Source organism: Pristis pectinata, chromosome 2 (genome assembly GCF_009764475.1).
Source record: "Pristis pectinata isolate sPriPec2 chromosome 2, sPriPec2.1.pri, whole genome shotgun sequence".
NCBI lineage: Eukaryota > Metazoa > Chordata > Chondrichthyes > Rhinopristiformes > Pristidae > Pristis > Pristis pectinata.
The window spans coordinates 50,159,215-50,180,085 of record NC_067406.1 but is presented as its reverse complement, the minus strand read 5'-3'; the positions used below and the strand labels follow the sequence as shown (position 1 = coordinate 50,180,085).

Genomic DNA, 20,871 nt, shown 5'->3' with positions numbered 1-20,871 from the left:
CTTATTGTCTACCTGCACTGCACTTTCTCTGTAACTGTAACACTTTATTCTGTACTGTTATTGTTTTACCTTGTACCACCTCAATGCACGGTGTAATGAATTGATTTGCATGAATGGTATGCAAGACAAGTTTTTCACTGTACCTCAGTACATATGACAATAACAAACCAATTCCAGTTCCATTGCGGACAGAGCACAGGTACCTCTGCAAAATGGTCAGCTAGCCTACACTTGGTTTCACTGATGTAGAGGAGGCCGCAAGGCAAGCCTTGAATGCAGTAGACCAGGTTGGAAAATGTGTAGGTGAACCTCTGCCTCCCCTGGAAGGTCTGTTTAGGTCCCTGGATGGTGGAGAGGGAGGAGATGAGGCAGGTATTACACATCCTACAGTTGCTGAGTGATGGAGGGAGATGGGTGAGGAGGGATGAGCAGACCATGAAGTCACAAGGAATGGTCCCTGCAGAGAGAGGAGGAGAGGGGAAGGTGTGTGTGGTCGTGGGATCATGTTGGATCACAATTAGTAACACAGTCAGTTCAAGGGCAGTTATGGACAGGTGAAACTTACCACTCTTGCCAGCAATACCTGTAGCATATCAAAATGTCTTATTCGAAAACTGCTGATTATCTATAGAATCCTCTGGATACTTGATTTTGCATTCTGGATCTTTTCTGAATATATCCTATTGAGCATGCTATTGTCACACAACACAACATAGGGTGTGCTGTGTGTGAATACAAGGTATTATGTCCACAAGGAAGGTGCAATAGTTACTCCTGTGAATACTCTTACGCATACCTGTATCTGTGGGGGTAATTCGTAGTGATATGGAACCACTTATAAATTATGGCCATTGAAATTACTCATTCAAAGTATGTTGCTTTCTTGCAACTGTCAGTACTTTCACCAAATGTTATTCAACATAGAGGGATACTAATTTAGCAGCTGTTGGAGGTGTTTACGTCATAATTGGATTTCTTAACCAAGTTTGATCTGATGCCATAATTTCATGGGGTAAATCAATGTTGAGTTATACTCTACGATGTAAGCTGATGAGTATGACTCTCAGGTTTGATTAGTCTGTATGAGATGGCTTCCACATTTTGGCATTTCTCGTGTTATTGAGGAAGATTTTCCAGGTCGGTCTTGGACATAAAAAGGGGACACTTGGCTACGTGTGCTTAATATCCTGCTACTTTATTCTACAGCTTGTATAGCAGTTTAATACAACTGGTTTATTTTCTGGGCTTTGTCAGAAGCCTGGTGTTAACCAGATTGCTGAGAATATGGAGTCAATGTAAGCCTAGTCCCTAAAGTTATTTTTCTTTTGAAGCAATGTGACAGCTGCTTCATAATCATCACACTGGCAACATCTTTTATTCCAAATTGATTGCTCCTGCAGTAAAACATCAGATGGCAGTGATACAAATCTTCCTGTGGCTTATGTCAAAGCAGCACATTTTGTGAAAAGCTTGTGAAGTATTGTAAACATTTCTATAAGGGAAAATAAAATTGCTTCAAGATTTTTATGGAGGTGTAGATTACTAAAATATAAATTTGCTATAATTACTGAGTAGTTGCACTTTAACACCTCTGTAACTGTTTCAGCATTACATCATGCCACTGGAATTAAAAAAAATAAAATAGCTTTTTTTGCCAGCTTATTTTTCAAATTCAAATAAAAGGAAATAATGGATGGTCGCTATGACTAGCAGATGTACTTCACTCCCTAGACTCATCATTTGTGATAAGATTTTTTTTAGAAATTAAAATATGAATGGTTTAGACATTTATCTGTATTCATTTTGACTACTTAACTGGGTTATTTTTGTTCTTGTTTACTTCTGGTTATCAATATCACTAGTGTACAGTAATACTGATACAAGGTTGATAGGTTTACAGTTATGCCTGCTTTTGATATAGGTGCCTTGAATACCAGCTTCCAGTTTTCTGGTACAGCCCCAATATTGTCTTTTTGCCAAATAGTTTTCTAATTTCTGTAAATGGATTGTTTAAAAAAAACATTTATTTCTCAGTATTTAATTTGTACTGAGCATTTATCACTTCTCAGCAGTCATCTTCATTTAAATGTTATTGTCACTGCAGTCTGAGGAAGAGATATATCTCATCTGTTCCCTTGGAATCTTTTATTTTACTATTAACTATTTCTGACTACTTGCTGTTTTTCAAACGTGGAACAGAATCTTTCATTAATGTTGACCTCTAGCTTTTTTTGATAGTATTCTCATGATCACTTGCTCTTTCACATTGTCTTGTTCATCCTTGTGCTCTCTTTTCCATGCTCTTTGTTCTGGTTTGGGAATGTAACTCTTCTGTTTGCTCTGTGCTATATATTTTGTAGGTATTTCCATTCAATTGCACCAGTTGAAGTAAAATAACCAATCTATTAACAAAATATTTATCATTTTGGGCTGCTAATCATAAACTTATTGTGCTGGGTTTGTTCCTAACAATTCGTGCAATGACTTCTATTTTATGACTTCACTTTCCAGTTTATATATTCATTTATTGAGCGAGGAGTTTGCTGTTTGCATATTTGATGCTGCATTTGCATAACATGCTGATAAAAATTATCCAATGGATGCAAAACATGTTGGGAAGTCCTAAGATCCTATAAATATTATTCTGCGTTTCACATATCTGTCAGTTTTCATTCTCTGCCTCAAATACTCCTGTGGTCATGTTATTTATGTTGTTAGTTTAACTCAAATTTCTAGTTAAGTGACCAGGAGGAAGTTGATAACAATGAATTTGGTGGTGGTAATTTTGTTTTTTCAGTTATTGGGATACATGTATTGCTGGAAAAGCCAGCATTTGTTACCCATCCTCAAAAGCTCCATTTCATTTAATACTGATATACTGTAAGATTAATAGGTCTACAGTTATGAATCTATTTTGCCTGCTTCCTTTGAATATAGGTGACATGACTACCAGCTTCCAGTTTTCTGGTCCAGCCCCAATATTGTCTATTGACTTTTGCCAAATAGTTTTATAACTTCTGGAAAGTGGTGGTGGTGAAATGGGAATACCTACCACAGGTAGGCTGATCCCCTGGTTTGATAGTAGTAATAGAGTGAGGGGTTTCCTGGACCAGGAGCTTACAGGTTGTGGTGGTATAGATATATGCTGCTGCTGGTCCACAGCACCTGACAGATGCCTGGTTTTGGCTGCTGGATCTATTCTAAGGCACTCCCATTTAGCATTTTAGTTGTGCCACTCAACGTGATGGAGAGTGTTCTTGGTGATAAGGCTGGACTTTGTCTCCACATCTATTGTGGTGCTCACTTCTGCCAAGGGTGCTGCACAGGCAAGGTAAAGATTAGGTCAAATAGATTTATTCCTCTTATTAGTTCATTCACTACCTCCACGAACCCAGTCTGACAGCTATGTTCTACCAATGGGCCAGTATATATATGGGGTCTGGTAAGTTAAGTGTAAGGTATGATTCTAACTATGACTTTGTCGGGCTTGACTAGTCTATGGGATAGCCAATCCAATTTAGACACATCCCTAGTTGACTTTGCAGAAGTCAATTGGACTGGGAGTGAATTTGCCATGTCTAAATTGGCTGATCTGTCCAATTTTGCCCATGCACTGCTTTAATATAGTGGTTATGATTTCAATGGGCATTTAAAGGTCAGTCATACTGCTGGGGATTGGTAGTCTCAATTACGTTGGACCAGATAAGGTCTTCACTGGACCCAGATATATACTGACAAACCACCTGGTAGTTTCATGGTTATGGTTACTGGGACTTTTATTTTAATTTTCAATTATTTAAATTCCACAGCTACCATTATGGTATTTTAATCTTCACGTCTGGAATACTAATCTGCCACTATAGTCCCATCATATGGAAGCACCTTTGAATGCCAAAGGAATGGAATAGACACTCTTATTTGATTTGAAGATTGCCTGGATTTCGTGGCAAAAATGCTGCTTTACTTTCTCAACTCGTGTCAGGTTGCTATGCATTTTCTCGGACTATCCAGACCTATCCTGGAATTTCACTGCATGAAGTGCTTAAGCAATTTATGGCGCAGCACTTTTTTTTGACCTCTGGCCAACGGGTTGCTTATGGTGGGCAGCCCGTAGACTTGGAATAGTGGTTTGACGTGGATTTTGGACTGCCTGAATCCAATATCTTGCAGCGTTGAGTTTGACAAGTAACAAAGCAGTTCTCCAAATGCTACCAATCCACGACGCAGATTTGACTTCTCGGCAGCAAGCAGAGGAGGACACTGCTTCCCCGCTTCCTGCGGGACGTGCTGCTGACGTGTGGGCGGTGCTCCGGCTGCCTGGCCACACGTCTGCGCTGGGTTGTTGGAGCCCTGCCTTGGGCTCCCATTGTGATGGGACTCGGGGTCTGAACGTCACAATCCACACCGGGCAAAGAGCGTTCCGAGATCCCGCGTCGAGAAGCTCAGTGCGGATCGAGGGGGAGAGAGTCTAGGATCTTTCTGCTTTTTCTCTGCCCGTGATATGTAAACGTAGAGGGAATAATCCCATTAGCAATGCCGATTTACAGGTTCCTCCTCCAGCTGTGAAATAGAGCCTACGTCAGCCATTAGCCTTCAGCCTTCCTCTCCCATTGCTTGCACTGCCGTGAGCCGTCCTTTTAAACCCGCGCACCCCTCCTTGCCATCCCTCGCCAAACACGCGCACCCAAGCGATATCATCCCGCAGACAAAACCAAAGCCAACTTCAAAAGATTATTTGCAGAAAGGGCGCTGCAGAGAGGAGCGGCCGTCATCTATTCAACACTTGAGGAGAGCAAGATGTTTGACAGACACAGAGTCCCCTTTGTTTGTTTGGATGTAATATGCGTCCTATTGGGTAAGTATATATGTGGATTTATCAAAATACATTGGCTGCCCTGCATCCAGCGCTCAGTTTATATTTTCATGTATGTTAGGTGTGACTGATATTTTGTGTTCAATAATAATGATGAACGCCTGCTTTGTTTCCATGTTGCTATGTTTGTATGTACTTGTGTTTTTTTTTCCTTGATCCCCCGGTAACTTGTGACTTGTATTGCTCCTCTCAATGAATGCGATGACAAGGGATGGATGCGGTCTCTGTGAGGTGTGTTCCGATCCTGGTCGAAGGGTAAACACTAAATAGTACATGCTTGTTCTTGGACTCGATTTGTCTTCAAGGACAAAATCTCAATTTTTAACACATTGTTATTGGTCAAAAGGGAAATTTATATAATTTGGCTATGGCAGTCTCTGCGTATTGCAGCCCGTATCTCCGTCACAAAGGGAACCGGTCTGTTATGTGATCCAGACGGTCCCTGCCTAATCAGTCCCTTAGTGTCAGTCCTGGGCTACTCGTAAATTGTCGACTGGTGCAGCTTTCTTTCTGTTTGCTGGTACCGTCTCTATTCTTCGGCCAGAAGGCATATCCGACGATAGCAAAGAAGCTTGCTGCTATCACTTTGATTTAATTCACTGAAATAAGGAGTATGTGTATTCCCTCCAAAATTGATTATAAAACACATTAGCTGTCCTTACTGCCCACTGTAAAACTAATGGAACTCGAATATTAGAATTAGAATTGTATCTAAATTGGAGATGAATTTAATGATCTATTTTAGACCTGGATTACTTGCGTCGAGCCCTATGAAGCAGCGGTTTATATAAACAGTAACATGTTCACAATTTATCCCTTCTCTTCCACTGCTTAAGAGGCTTGCATCAAGTCGTATTGAGCTTCATATATATTATAATTTTCTTTTACTGTAAACAATACCTGCTTGTTTCGTATTCAATTCAAACTTGGTAATAAACACAATCTCTTATTAGATAAATGATATCACTTGCTCAGGATCAGAGAAATGGACATGGAAAGCGCTTTCTATTTTTAGTGGTTAACTGGGGAAAGAACTGATATAACAGGAAAGACTGGTCCAGGAAAGGTCACTAACTGACATCCCAAATAACAATAAGAAATTTAAATAATTCTCATTTTTAATCTGGGATCTTTCTGGTATGACATAACAATTTAAGAAAGCCCTGTATGACTTTCTGGTACAATTTGCCTTTCCAATAGAAATTCATAGTGCAGATTATAAAATGATTAAAATAATATAACAGATAGTAATGCACATTGTTGTGGATATATCTATTATTCCCATCTTGTATATTGAATGTCTGAGTTCAACTTTCTCCATTCAGAAGCATATCAACTGGATGGCAGGCACTTGGCCATATATTGAAGAGAACCAACTGGGAGATGCCAGGTGCTTTGCGTCCTTTCCAGTATTTGGGTTTTCAGCACAGTTAGTGCAATTATTGCTTAATTGCGGCAGAGAATGACGAAGGTGGAAAATGAAAATAAAATTAAATTATAAATTATACTCCTAATCTCTTGGGTCCTGGGAAATAAAAGTTATAACTATGGAGTGCGATTCGCTCTCCTCAAATGATAATTCTATGGACTTTTAAATTAGTGAAACATTCCCCAGAGTACTTCATGTTCGCTGTGACTGGTCTTCTATGTGATAAACTGTTCAGCCTGCTTGATAACATGGCTCTTGATGGCCGTAGATCCCTTAGGCACCTGAGTGCTGTTCCCATGGAGAAATCAGTGCTGTAGAGGCTGCAAAACCTTTTGTGGCCACTTTTCTTCAATGTTGTCGCAAGCATAGTTCCTTTGCCACTAACTGTCATTCAGACCATTATTTGTTCTATTCTTGCATAAATGTAATCCATCATATCTCCTGACAGAACTTTATAAATCATCCTTTTCCAGCAGATAAATTGGACTCAGTTTTAAAATATTTGTCCAATCTTCTAATCAGAGTAGTTGATTTGGTCCAATATTTCCATTGGTGCAAGAACTATTTTTCTCTATGCAACATTAACAATGTTCACTCACGACAGTTGGTACATATTGTTTCATGATATCATTAATGGTCATCTTACCTAGCTATTCAGCCCATTGTGTTGATCAGTGGTAGATTTTACAGATTGGTGTATAGCATTTAGAAAAACATCTTAAATGTCACTATTTCGTTGAAATTGGATTAGTGTCTGCTCTGGAGACGCCCTGTTGCACTAATTGTAGTGAGATTCTAGTTGTTGTAGTCTTTAGCCTAGCAATTAGCTTCTCCAGTGAGTATATTTAACCAGGTCTGGCACTGACACACAGTTCATCTGTTGCTTTTGCTGTAAAGGTAGCTCAACTGAGAACTTTAACAAGGATGTAACCAGGACTGGAGGGCTTGAGTTATAAGGAGAGACTGGATAGGCTGGGGCTTTTTTCCCTGAAGCATAGGAGGCTGAGGGATAACCTTGTAGAGATGTATAAAATTGAGGGGCATAGATAAGGTGAATGGTCACAGTCTTTTTCCCAGGGTAGGATAGTCTAAAACTGAAGGGCATAGATTTAAGGTGAGAGGGGAAAGACATAAAGGGGACCTGAGTGGCAAGTTTTCCCAGAGAGGGTGGTGGGTATATGGAATGAAATACCAGAGGAAGTGGTAGAGGCAGGTATAATTACAACATTAAAAAGACATTTGGACAAGTACATGGATAGGAAAGACTTCGAGGGATATGGGCCAAATGTAGGCAAATGGGATTAGCTCGGGTAGGCAGTTTGGTCAGCCTGGATGAGTTGGGGTGAAGGGCCGGCTTCCATGCTGTATAACTCTGATTCTATTCTAAGTAGTGGAAGTGATGCTGCTTTATGATCAATGTGCTATTGTTAGTGGGACTATGACGGGATTCTGACAGTGTATTTTTATTTGTATGTTAGTCAGAAAGCCATGCATCTCTTCCTTTCCACCCACTTGAGCAGTCTATTGATAGCTTATTGCAATCAACAGCTTTGTACTTTGCTATCAACCTCATAACCAGTTATATATTATCAACAGCTCCAAATTTCCTGCATTTGTCTAAATCATTGTAAAAATCAAGGGACCTAGTGCAAAACTACTTTGAAGGCCAGTGGGAACAGGCTACCAAGCATAAAAGTACCCTACCATAGAATCAATTTTAGATCCAGTGCCCTGTTTCCTTTGATCTATGTATCTACATTTTACTTACCTATCTATCGTTTGTGGACCTTGTCAAAGGATTGCTGTTTGCTAATCAAATGTACGATCCACCTCAACTCCCATTGTTTCCTCCAATAAGTCTTTTTTCAGACAGGACCTTCTCTTAACTGGGTGACTATTTAATCCGTGCATTTCTAAATGATGCTTAATACGGTCCTTAATGTTTCAATAACTTTCTCACCCTTGAGTTTAGGCTGACCCCTAACTTTAATTATGATCTTTAGACACTAAAGCTTAAAGAGCAAAGGTTGTGGAAATCTGTTATCATAATGCACAACACATTTGATGACACTTCTGCAAAATTTCAGCATGTACAATGACTTTGTGCAAACCACAAATACTGAAACAGGAGTTAAGTGGAGGCTTGAAGGCTGCTTTTGCAGTGGTTACATGGCCCAGCCTTGTCTGCGTTGCTGCCACAATGTCTGAGATGTCCATCTTCCAGGTACAGGCCTTTTAATTTTCCTCCTTTTTAGATATGGTTTCCTCGTCACTGCCCTTACCACTATGCAATTTTTAAAATATTGTTTCAATGTAACTGAAACATGAGGAAAGCATGTTAACTATGAAACGTAAACATTTAAATACAACTTGGAGCTACTGGAAATATTCAGCACTTCAGACAGATCTATCAGGAGAAAAAAAGATAGTGCTTCAGGTCATTGGCCTTTCAAATACTGCTTGCAGCAACCCAGAGTTGATCTGAAAGTCATCAGAACCCCTGTAATTTTTGTAAAGTACCTGGCATATTGAGTAATCTGGAGACTTGGAGTTGCTGAGAGAGTAGATCTTTGTTTGGTGTGCTCTTTTTATAGCTCTATGTATACAGAGTGAAAGTAAAGGCATTATGATTAAAGCAATATTTTTGCATACTTCACTTAATCCAAGTGTACACCATATTAAACGTTAAATCAATTTCCACTGAAGCCAATTATGTCTATCTTTCAAAACACATTATTTGCAAAACATTGTCACCCTTTACACATTAGCCCAATACAATGGAGAGGAATTCTTAAGGATATTTGATTTTATCTTATTGCTATAAATGGAAATTTCTAAGAATAGAATGAAAAATTTATTTACAGCACCTCTGAGAGAATTAGCATTACACATCTGCAGATTTGGAACCTTGCCCCCATTGTATTGTAAACCATGTATGGAATGCTAGATCAGTGCAAGACCTTTTAAGCCCTTGGGCTTGAGTGTCAAATGGGTCATTCTATCTCCATGTATCCAGATTTAAAATTAACACTTACTTAGCATTATTTGTCTGCAGAAAACAATTCCAGATATCTACCATTTTTTTGAATGTAGTACTGTTTCACAACTTAACTCCTCAAAGAAAAACAGAAAAGGTTGGAAAACATCAACAGGTGAGGGAGCATCTGTGGAAAGAGAAACAGTCAAGGTTTTGGGTCTGACAAAGGGTTGCAGGCACGAAAAGTTGAGTATTTGCCTTTCTGCAGGTGCTGCCTGACCTCGAATTTTTTTTTCCAGCATTTTCAGGTTTCCAGTATCTGCAGTTTTTATGATTTTCTTTCAGTAACTCCTGAAAGGATTGATACTAATTTTTAGACTTCTCTTCAGTTCTAGTCTTCTACACAGAAAGAGAGAGTTTCTCTCCATTTGCCCTGTTATGTGCTCTTCACATTTTGAACATTTTAATCAAATCACAACTTCGACTAAATTTAAGGGAATAGATCCTATATTGTGTATTTACTCCTTATTAACCCTTGGAGTCCAGATACACTACACAACTGTGCTAAGCTGCCCATCATGATACAAATAGTAAAAGATTTAAGGGTTGGTACTCTTATTGGCAGGATATAGTCTATCCTGTTGTATTCCAAAATGGATAACTTTCTTCTTGGTTCTATGAAAATGAATTTGCCAGAATTTTGTCCATTCATTTAATCTTTCAATATCTCTACCCCATCATTTTATTTAGGATAACAATGCTATGTGAAGGGGTATCTTTTTAGGAAGTTGTGTCTTATATTGGCTTATACAGCTCCATGTGCCTGTGGCACATACAACCACTTTTATATTTTAGCAAAGAATTGAATTATGATGGATCATCTCATTGATGAATAATCTGGCTCCATCTTGTTTGTCCACAACCATACCTCAGTGATTTGTTTGAAAGCAGAACTGTGATGTACACAGCAGATTTTTTTTTAAAGAAATAAGATTTGCTCAGAATTGGTTGCATCTCTGCAGTGGTTTTATACTTTTAAGCACTTGTATTTTTATTCATACTGTTTGAATAATTACATAAATCTTTAGCAATACTATAAGAAATACCAATAGTTTGATAAGTCTTTCTGACACTAAGCATTTGCAACTTGAAAGAATTGTACAGAAGGCATGTTGGTGGCCTTGGAGGTGTTTTTATTTAGAGTTAATTTGTGATTATGGTTTCTGATAAATTCTGGGTAATAAATCAAGTTCTACACAATTGTAGTTGCCAAGTTCTTACTAAATTTGTAACAAGATTTACACCGTAACTATCACCTTCAATCTACACCTAACATCTCCTCAGTATCTTGGTTTACCTATGCCAGTGTAAATCCCAGCATAAACCAAACAGAACTTGGCATATACAATCAGCACTTAAGGATACACCATAAATTTTCTTGAATTCTATTCAAGAATGAAAATTATTTGGCATTGCATGGTTCATAAATTGCTATTGAGGAGGCTTTCAATTTGGTGGTGCTCATTCTTTGGCAGAAAAATGCATTAAAAATGTGCACATCCATTCCCAAACAAAATCTATTACAATATTTGAATTTGGATCCACTCTTCTGATTAGTGTTTGAAGTCTAAATCCTTCTTGGACTTGCTGTACACTACAGAGGTAATTGAAAATAAAATGACCCCCTAGAGAAATGACAACCTTCGCCCATACCCTAAATAAACAATTTTCAGGTTTCACTGTCAATTTCAATGAAGTTGTCACTTCTTCATTGCTATAAGGAAGCCAGTATGATTTTAAGTTAAATTAATTCTAAGAGTATAGCCTGATCAAAATTGTCACGAATGTAGGAAACTTCGTTTATTACTGCATGAGCCCCCCAAACATCTCCATCGTCAGTATTGCTGTCCTGTATATCTGCAACTTGGGAGGGTTGAGTGGGAGGCCAATGTTGGTGCTCGTGGGGATGTTTGTTTTTTTAATATTACCCGTCTCAACAAATATGACATCAAGAAACCCTTGTAAGTTAGTAATTTGTATTTAAGGGAACAGCTTTCACGAGCTGGAATTCTACCTCACACACATGAAGGTGGTTGAGGTCGTTGGATAATCCTCACCTGAGCTGCAGTGTATGGCTGCAGGAGACCATTGGGAGTAACCTAGGCACAGCCATCTTCAGCTGCTTCATCAATGGTTTTCCCCCCATTGTAAAGATAGTGTGAATGTTTATTGGTGATTGCAAAGTATTAAATTCCATTTGCAACTCTTTATACACTGCTTTTTGAACCCAAGGCAAAGGAGTACAGATAAATACTACTCCAGTTATAGTAGCTAATTTCAGGTCAGAGTCCTTTGAAAGTAAGTCATGCTACACATCTTCCACTTTGAGGCAAAGTGGGGAAAGCAAGTATGTAGTGATTTTAGTTTAAAACTTGATGTAACATTTGCCCAACTTGAACTAAACACTTGCCCATGAAATTATGGTTGTGCAGTCGAATAATTGTGATCTGAATTAAAGGATTTAACTGGGGATCACTATGCTAGTTGAAGTCTTAAATAGTATTCAAAGTTATGATGATCTTTAGCTGGAAAATCTAGAACGTTTTCCAATTACGAGTACGTATTTCAAGTATGAGTCCCCTTGATCTCTTCCCTTATCTTTCCAATATGCTGAATTATTAATCTGGCAAAATAATTTCTTCAAAATATATCAACATCTTTAAATGTAATAATTTAATGTTAAGTCAAAGTATATTTGTGGCAGTAAAGTGGAGGAGTATAAGCAGTCCTGTGCTGTTGAGATGTGTAAAAACTGTAGGCTGCATTCCATTTTACATGTTGATGCTCCACAGAATTGCATCTTAGTAGTGGAATACATATTTATTTGTTCAATTTTACACATAGCAGCATCCCACTCCCATCGGATTTTGTGTTTTATAGCAGCAGTGCCGATGAATGTGCGTATTTGCTTTCCCGCATGCTAGGAGGAAAGGCAACTATTGTCATTCCCTTATTACATTTTTTTGTTCCAGCTATATCAAACCCAATATTGGCCAAGGCTTGAGATCTGTTGGCCTTGGAACAGCTTTGGAGATGCCCCACAAGAACAAAGTAGCAAAGATAGTGTAAATGGAGACTTTCGAATGTAGAGTAATCAAACCCTAACTGCCATCATTTTGTGGGTGGGCCTCTTTTAAAAAGAACGGAATCCCTAAATGTTTTTAAGGATTTCCGGTTTTCTCCCCATTCTCCTGCAGGTAAATGTTGGTTGTAAATGAATGACTTTATAAGTGCTGTTTCCCCTCTGAACTTTGTCCAGATTGTTTATCCTCACACATGAATGATAGCAAATAATGTGAAAGCCCATGTGACTGTTGGGAAAGTTTGAGCCTGTCCTCAATATTAAACTAAATGTTCACTTTCACGCAGAGGTCACTGGATGATGAAAATAGTGGAGATAGCTTTTTCTGTTGCTCTTTAGACTATTCTTCCCAGTTGCAGTGCTCTGATTCAAAATAGTTAAATAGGCACAGACCAGGGATCAAACCTGGGACTTGGATCAGTTCTGACTCAGTACTGCACAAAACCAATTCACCAACTGATCCACTGGAGCCATGCACCCATATCATTTAAAATATTGATTTTAAAATGTAAAACATTGAAATCTACAGCAATAGTTGATTGGATTTCCCTTGGAGAAAACCCATCTACAAAAAGATGATACTAGCTACTTGCATATATGTAGCAAAATGTCCCAAGGTGATTCACAGGTAATGTATGTTCTCGTGCAAAATTTAACAGCAGCCCCATTAAAGAGACATAAGGCACTTGAACCAAAATCTTGGTTGAAGAGTTGGGTTTTAAAAAGTGGCCTTTTTTTTTAAAAAAAAAGGCAGAAAGGTGAAGAGGATGAAGAAGAGAATTCCAGAGCTTTAATATCATGCAGCTGAAGTTATAGCTGCCATTGGAATCGCTGAACGATGATAAAGAGACCAGAATAGGAGTAACCCAGATAACTTAGAGGGTTATTAGAGCCTGAGGAAATTACAGGTGTACAGAGGGCTATGATAATGAAAGGCCTTGGAAAAAGACAGAGTTGATCGTAATTACAAGTCAATGGAATGAAATGTTTTGCAGATGAAGATAACCTAGAGCTATGCTTTTCAATTGAAATCCATACTTCAATAACAATATTCAGATTTACATTTTGTTTGTCATTCTTGGGTGCCTATTAAGCCTGATAGAAGGATAAGATTTTGTCCTATGGGTTGGTAACAACCACAGGCTTTTGGTTAAATGTACTTAGATCACTGCTGTTGTTTTGGAAGCAGACCTGCATCCTCAGTTTTATTCATACACATTTGTTTCACACATTTCATAATGTTTTCTCATTGAGATGACCTCAAAACTACAATCCTCAATTACTCAAGAATCAAAGCCCTTGACATTAAAAAGACAACGGCATGTACAGAATTGGTGATCCAAGCAGAAACTGCATTTATGATTAGTCATACTTCCTTCTGGTATGAAATATTCAGTAATGTTTTCTGAGTTTGATATTGGGAATATTGTCTTTTTTAATCTGGATTAATGATCTAGGTTTAGATGTTTGGGGTGGGGTGGTAAAATTACAGATGATAAAGTTTGGAACTGGGATTGCAAGAGATTTCAGGAGCATGTGGACTGACTGGTGGAAAGGGTGATGTAAACTAACTGGTCTGATATCAAAGGGTATGTAGGAATGGATACCTGTAGTTGATCAATACAAATCTTTAAGGGTGGCAGGACTAGTCAATAAAGCAGTTTATATTTTAAGCATACAGGATCCTGGTCTTTATAAATAGATGTGTTGAATTTAAAAGCAAGAAAGTTATGCAAAACCTTTATAAATCACTGGTTAGGCCCCAGGTATTGAATATTGTTCCATTTCTGGGCACCATGCTTTAGAAAAGATGTCCGGGTTGGTGAGAAGATGCAAAATATATATTTCAGAATGAGCTGAGGGTCTTCCTGTGGAGAGATTGGAGAATCTGTATTCTTTTCCCCAGCAAGGAAAATAAGGGGAGATTTAATGGAGGGGATTGGAATTCTGAACATATTTAATACAGTTGGCATGGATAATCATATTCAAGCTAACTTGGTAAAAGAACTATAGGAGGGAAAAGGAAGATTTAATTTTGCAGAGTAGTAATCAAGGTGATGGAAACACATTTAGTGGTAGTTTTAAATAGGAAATTGGATATGTATTTGAAGGGGAAAAATCTGCATGGCTATTGAGAAAGACAAATTAGTCATAATATTCAGCATAGAAACAGCCCTTTGGCCCATCTTGTACATGCTGACCAAGTTGCCCAGCCAAGCCAGTCCCATTTATCTACATGACCCATATCCCTCTAAATCTTTCCTATCCATGTAATTGAATTGCATTGTTTTTTCAAAAAAGCTACGATAGGCTGAATGTCTTTCTGCGTTGGAAGATAATATGAACTATAACGTTTTCATCATCAGTAGGATCTGAAGCAGCCAATCCATTGATTCTTTTTGTCAATGCACTTTTCCTACCCTGTGGGATATTATAATCCGCTCTTATGGTCCCTTCAGTGCAGCTGTGAAACTGCTTCCGTGATCTTGATGTTATTTGCAGTTCATTTTACCTCTAGGTAAATCCCCTTACATTTTCTCCATCCTTATGGTTTCGGGTTACTCCCTCCCAATGTAGAAGCTGAGCTTAGTTTGCTCTGTGTGGCAGTTGATGTATATATGGCACCACAGACTGAATGTCTAACCTATTTTAGTTTACAGTTGTTACATCAGTAGCCAACATTAGTGACCACAACTTATTCTGTCTCATTCTCAAAGATCGATCCAAATGACACAATAAATATTACTTGAATCACATATAAAAGCAAATAACTGAAATAACAGTACTAATGCAGGCTACTAATAGGTCAGCTTCTCTGTTACTTCTTGTTACTACCAATGGGGAAGAGATACAGGAGCCAGAAGACCCACACTCAACAACTTAGGAACAGCCATCAGATTTCTGAACGGTCCATGAACGCTACCTTGTTATTCCTTTTCTTTTTGCACTATTTATTTATTTTGTAATTTATAGTAATTTTTATGTCTTTGCATTGTACTGCTGTTTCACGTCATATAAGTCGGTGAAAATAAATCTGATTCTGATTCTCATTCTGGTTTCCTATTATTTGTTGGAAATATTGAATTACTTCAAATCATTTTAGTTCCAATTCCAAGAGCAGACCTTCCTGATGTAAAGCCTCTGTGGCTGATATTTTCCTTAAGTGTTGAAGTATTAGTGTTTGCCTCCTGTTTAGTCGAACAGACCAAGTCATGTTTGTGAGAGCAGAGCCATCAATGTTTACATGATCATGTTTACTCTGGATTGTGAGTTTATTCTGTACATCAGAACAGCTGCCCACACATAGCCGATTTCTTACTCATTTAGGGTGTAGTGTATTGCCAGTTATAATACATGCAATGCCAGTATCACCAGCATTATGAGCACTATCAGCTGTTACCCCCTGGCTTGGACAGCAGCTATTTGCAATTCTGTGGCTTTTCCAGAGTGCTGGTCTGAACAGATAAATCTTGATCTGGAAGTTCATGAACAACAAGCCCAAATGAGAGGTTTGCGCAGCTCATTGTCATCTTAGTCATTGATATATGGGGTGATGACAGCTTGGCCCTTTAGTGAGAGGAGGGGTCTTATCTCTGAATATGAGGGTCATGGGGGGACGCGGAGAATCAAAGATATCAGATTAGCTTGGAGCAGATGGCCAGAGTCGAGCAAATTTGGTTGTGGCAGTGAATGTTATGTGGGTACTTAATGATCTGTGTGAACGGCAGGAAGCATTGTGACCCGCAATGAACATAGTCAGGAAGTTGATAGAGGAGAGCTCCCCTTCCCACCCATCTATTCCCTAGGTAATTAATAACAGTTCTCAAATAATCTGGACTGTTTCTGGAAAGCACTGTGCAAGATAGACATTTGTACTTTCTCTACAGATCATTCATTAAAATACACTATTTGGAAAGTAGTGTAGTGTAGCGCTTAGCTTAACGCTGTTACAGCGCCAGCGACCTGGGTTCAATTCCGGCCACTGTTTGAAAGGAGTGTGTACGTTCTCCCTGTGTCTGTGTGGGTTTCCTCCAAGTGCTCCAGTTTCCTTCCACATTCCAAAGATATACGGCTTAGGAAGTGTGGGCATGCTATGTTGGCGCCGGAAGCGTGGTGACACTTGCGGGCTGCCCCCAGTACACTCTGCAAAATATGCATTTCACTGTGTGTTTTGATGTACATGTGACTAATAGAGATAGCTTTAAAATCTTATCTCTTAGTAAACTGCTCCTAATCTGAGTCAACAAAATGATGTAATAATTCAAATAAATTAATCCCTGACTTTATCTCATAAACAAATTATAAACAACCACTTGTCAGCCTTCGATTACAACCTCTCTCCACTTTCCATTTTTCCACTTCTATTGGTTTTACACTCTGAAGTGAAGGGATGGCTTGGATAATAAAAGAAACACAGGAAAAAGACTAGTGGATATATTTTAACAAAAACTATGGTGAGCTCATACTGCAGTAAACTGCACAAAATGGGGAGACCTGGCTTTAAAACCTTTTACAGGAAAGACCATATCGAATAGCGAACTGAACAAAAATGTAAACAGCTCAAGGATGTGAACTTAGAAGTAATGAGAGGAGGCGGAATGGCAGTTTTGTTCTAAGAGAATGTGTACAGTAGAACAGATACACGTAAACATGAAGGGTACAGAATTGCTTGGGTCTCCCATCACAGGGTTATCCAAGTAAAGATATTGCCCCCAGATCATACAAGACAAAATTAACTAAACAAATCACTGTAAAACCAACCCAGAGAAATTAATCCAGTTTTTAAAAAAAGTCAGCGTAATAATATACAGATTAAAAACCACGTCAACTACTCAAAGGATATTGTATCCTGTGGGGAAACTTTGGCCATAAGACATCAAAGGATTACAAGTTGAACATAAGCATGGCAGCTTCCAGAGATGTAACGTGATGTTCCAGATTAAGGTATGCGTTATGCAGATAATTTGTACGTGATGCTGTACACTTCTAGAAAGGAAGTAACCAGAAGAACTGCTAACCTGGTAGTGCAGCAGGAGTTGGTTGCTTGTCGCATAAAATAGAATGGACTATTCCCAGGAATCTGAGCATTATCAGATTGACTGCAAAATAAAGATTTGACTTACTGGTTTGATATTTAGTCCTCCTTTCTACTGTGCAGCTTCCCAATATTGACAATATTTCATTCTGTGAATGTTCCAACAGATAAGTCCTCATGACTTGTTACTCTTACTGTATTTTGTGATTAAGGAGGCAGAGTTGGAGATGTTACTGAAGTAAGCTTTGTGAGTTTCTATGGTGCACTTTGTAGACAGTCCATAATGTAAGCACAGTGCACAGATGCAGGTGGGAATGAATATCAAGTGCCAGGGTGGGAGCGGTGACCAAGAAAACTTCTCTGTCCCGAATGGTTTTGACCTTCTCCCGAGTAGTTACAGAAGCACCCTTCCAGGCAAGTGATAAGCAAACCATTATTTTTCTTACTTGGATCATAAAGAAACATTGAAGGGTTAGGAAGTCTAACTAGGAGTACTTGGGCTCAGCCTGATCTCTTTTGGCCACATTTTTTGATGTGGCTATTTCATAGAGTCGTACAGCACAGAAACAAGCCTTTTGGCACAACTGGTCTATGCTGACGAAGATGCCAATCCAAGCTAGTCCTATTTGCCAGCATTTACCCATAACCTTCTAAATCTTTCCTATCCATGCACCTGTCCAAGTGTCTTTTAAATGTTGTTATTGTACCTGCCTCAACCACTTCCTCTGGCAGCTCATTCCACATACATACCACCCCCGTGTGTAAAAAAAAGCTAGCCCTTAAGTTCCTATTAAATCTTTCCCCTCTCACCATAAACCTATGCTCCCTAGTTCTTGATTCCCCAACCCTGGGAAAAGACCGAATACATTCACCCTGTCTATGCCCCTCATGCTTTTATACAGGTAACTCAGTCTCTGGTCCATGGTGAAGTCCAGGATGCTGATCTTGAGGTTGTGGTTGAAAAATAAAAAAAATCTATGGATGCTGGAAATCTGATATAAAAGCAGAAAATGCTAGAAAAACTCAAAAGGCCAGGCAGCGTCTATAGAAAGAGAAATAGAATTAATGTTTCAGTGTGGAGACACCATTTCTGATGAGGGGTTTTCGATCTGAAACATTAACTCTGTTTTTCTTTCCATAGATGCTGCCTGATCTGCTGACTGCTTAAAAACACCTTTTCATGTTTTTATGTAGTTATGATGTTATTGATGATTGTGATTGGGTGAACGTGGTGTCAGTTGGCTGCAGGTTTTGTGACTTGTTGACTATGTTTTGAGCCCTTCTTTAATATCACAATTGTTAATTGTACTTGACAGCCTACACCAGTGCTGACTGGGTTATTCTGTAGTTGCGGAGACGCAAGAGACTACAGATGCTGCAATCTGGACCCTTGCCTTTTTATACTGGCTATATCCCCTCTATCTTTCAGTCCAGATGAAGAGTCTCGACCTGAAACATCAATTGCCCAGTTCCCTCCACAGGTGCTGCCTGACCTGCTGAGTTCCTCCAGCAACTTGTTTTTTTTCCCCCCTTTTTGTAGCTGTAATGGACTGCTCCATTGTGAAAGAGGTTGTGAATGAAGCTGAAGACTGGAAATGTCAATACACAGCCCCATTCCTGACCTTTTCCAGAGAAGGCCATTGACAAAGGATCTGAAGATCTTTGATTAGCATCTGACAACCAGAAGTGTCTTCCTGTATGTCAGACAAAACTATGACTACTGGAAGTGTATCATTTCAGTCATGTTTCCTCAGAACAGTGTTATTGCTACCAGTTGCAGAACTAATTTAAAAAGAAGGAAAATGTTTAGCTATCACATTCCAAACACCTTTACCGATATGAATTTCAATATAATTAAGTCATGCTAAACTCCTTAACTGATTCAAGAGAGACATCCATTTAAAATGTGGTTTTGATTAGTATAAACATGGAGGTGAAATCAGACACAGTTTTTTTTAACAGGAAAGCATAATCTTGCCATGGAATCTTTTTTTTCCAAGATCCTAATCATGAAAGTTCTGTACAGAATGCTTCCTTGTCTAATTTTGTTCAATCTGGTATTATATTCTCCAGGTGATAAGCTTCACCCCTTTATGAACCTGTTGATCTACATAATAATCCTTCCTTTGTGTCCATTTTTGTTTTGATTATACAATTCACAGTCTAACATATGCTGTGCATTTACCAGAAGTGATTTGATTTTACTGCACCAATCCTTGTATTACCAGAATTGTTATGTGAGCAGTGATTTATGTATAAAGAGACCTGGAATGTAAATTCACTTGAATAGTGGTCTATCCAAATAGAGATATGAGATATGGTCTGAAATTCATCACAGAAATATTTTTTTACAATTTAATTATATTTAATAATTGTGCAAGTTAATGTCAAAATAAGTGCAAATCAAAACAGAAATCTGCAGATACTGGAAATCTAAATTAAAAGTAAAGAGTGCTGAAAATACTCAGTAAGTCAGGTAGCAAGTATGGGAAGAGAAACAGAATTAACATTTCAGCAACTACAAACAGAAATGAGATTTTAGATCTCAAATTCTGCAACTGCAAATAATTTGTAGTTGCAGAATACAATTTAAAGAAATTTGGGCAATTTTCAGATTCAGCGTGAGGCAACAATAGGCCTACCTCAGGTTCCAATAGCCTATTTAGTGGTTTCAGTGTGTCCACATGAAGAGCAGTCAAGGTTTAGGTTACCAGCCAAGAACCAAGCTGCTAGAGGAACTCAGAGGGTCAGGCAACATCTGTGGAGGGAAATGGACTGCTGATGTTTCTGGTTGAGACCTGTTATCTGGACTCGTCATTCGTTTAACCCTTTGGCGGCCGGTCAAATGAAAGAATTGTACATTTTGGTGCAGTTGCTTCTTTTCCTGTATATCCTAATTTTTTTCTGGTCATTGACAGATAATATCGTTCTAGTTCATCTCTGGATTGTAGTTCATTGATATCTCTTGGAAAAAGTATGCATATAGCCTCAAACGAGGACAGGATCAGGGTCAGCGATGTTGCTCTGATCTGCCAGTGTTTTTCAAGTTTGTACATGAATGATGTTTCATTGCTGAAATGGTGCCCAAGGACTTTCGCCCCAAAACATGTGATGGCTTTTAGTGATCTGCAGTGGCTTTCAGCTGGTGGCTCTGGACTGGATAGTGATATCCAGTTCATTTTCCATCCTTTCCTCCCTTTACATATTGGTATTGGTTTATTATTGTCACTTGTACTGAAGTACAGTGAAAAACTTGTCTTGCATACCGATCGTACGGGTCAATTCATTACACAGTGCAGTTACATTGAGTTAGTAGAGAGTCCATTGATGTAGTACAGGTAAAAACAATAACAGTACAGAGTAAAGTGTCACAGCTACAGAGAAAGTGCAGTGCAATAAGGTGCAAGGTTACAAC

At 38.7% G+C, this 20,871-nt stretch overlaps 1 protein-coding gene across 2 annotated transcripts in view; it reads left to right on the top strand.

Annotated features, from left to right (window-relative positions):
- The first annotated feature begins 4,332 nt into the window (after positions 1-4,332).
- plpp1a (phospholipid phosphatase 1a) overlaps positions 4,333-20,871 on the top strand; it is a 97,467-nt gene continuing 80,928 nt past the window's right edge. Inside the window, exon 1 of one of the 2 annotated variants that reach the window (XM_052036911.1) lies at positions 4,333-4,855. In XM_052036911.1, coding sequence (XP_051892871.1) covers positions 4,798-4,855 — 58 coding nt within the window. In that variant the 5' untranslated portion in view covers positions 4,333-4,797. The remainder of the gene's footprint in view (positions 4,856-20,871) is intronic. The other variant, XM_052036920.1, reaches the window with a different exon arrangement.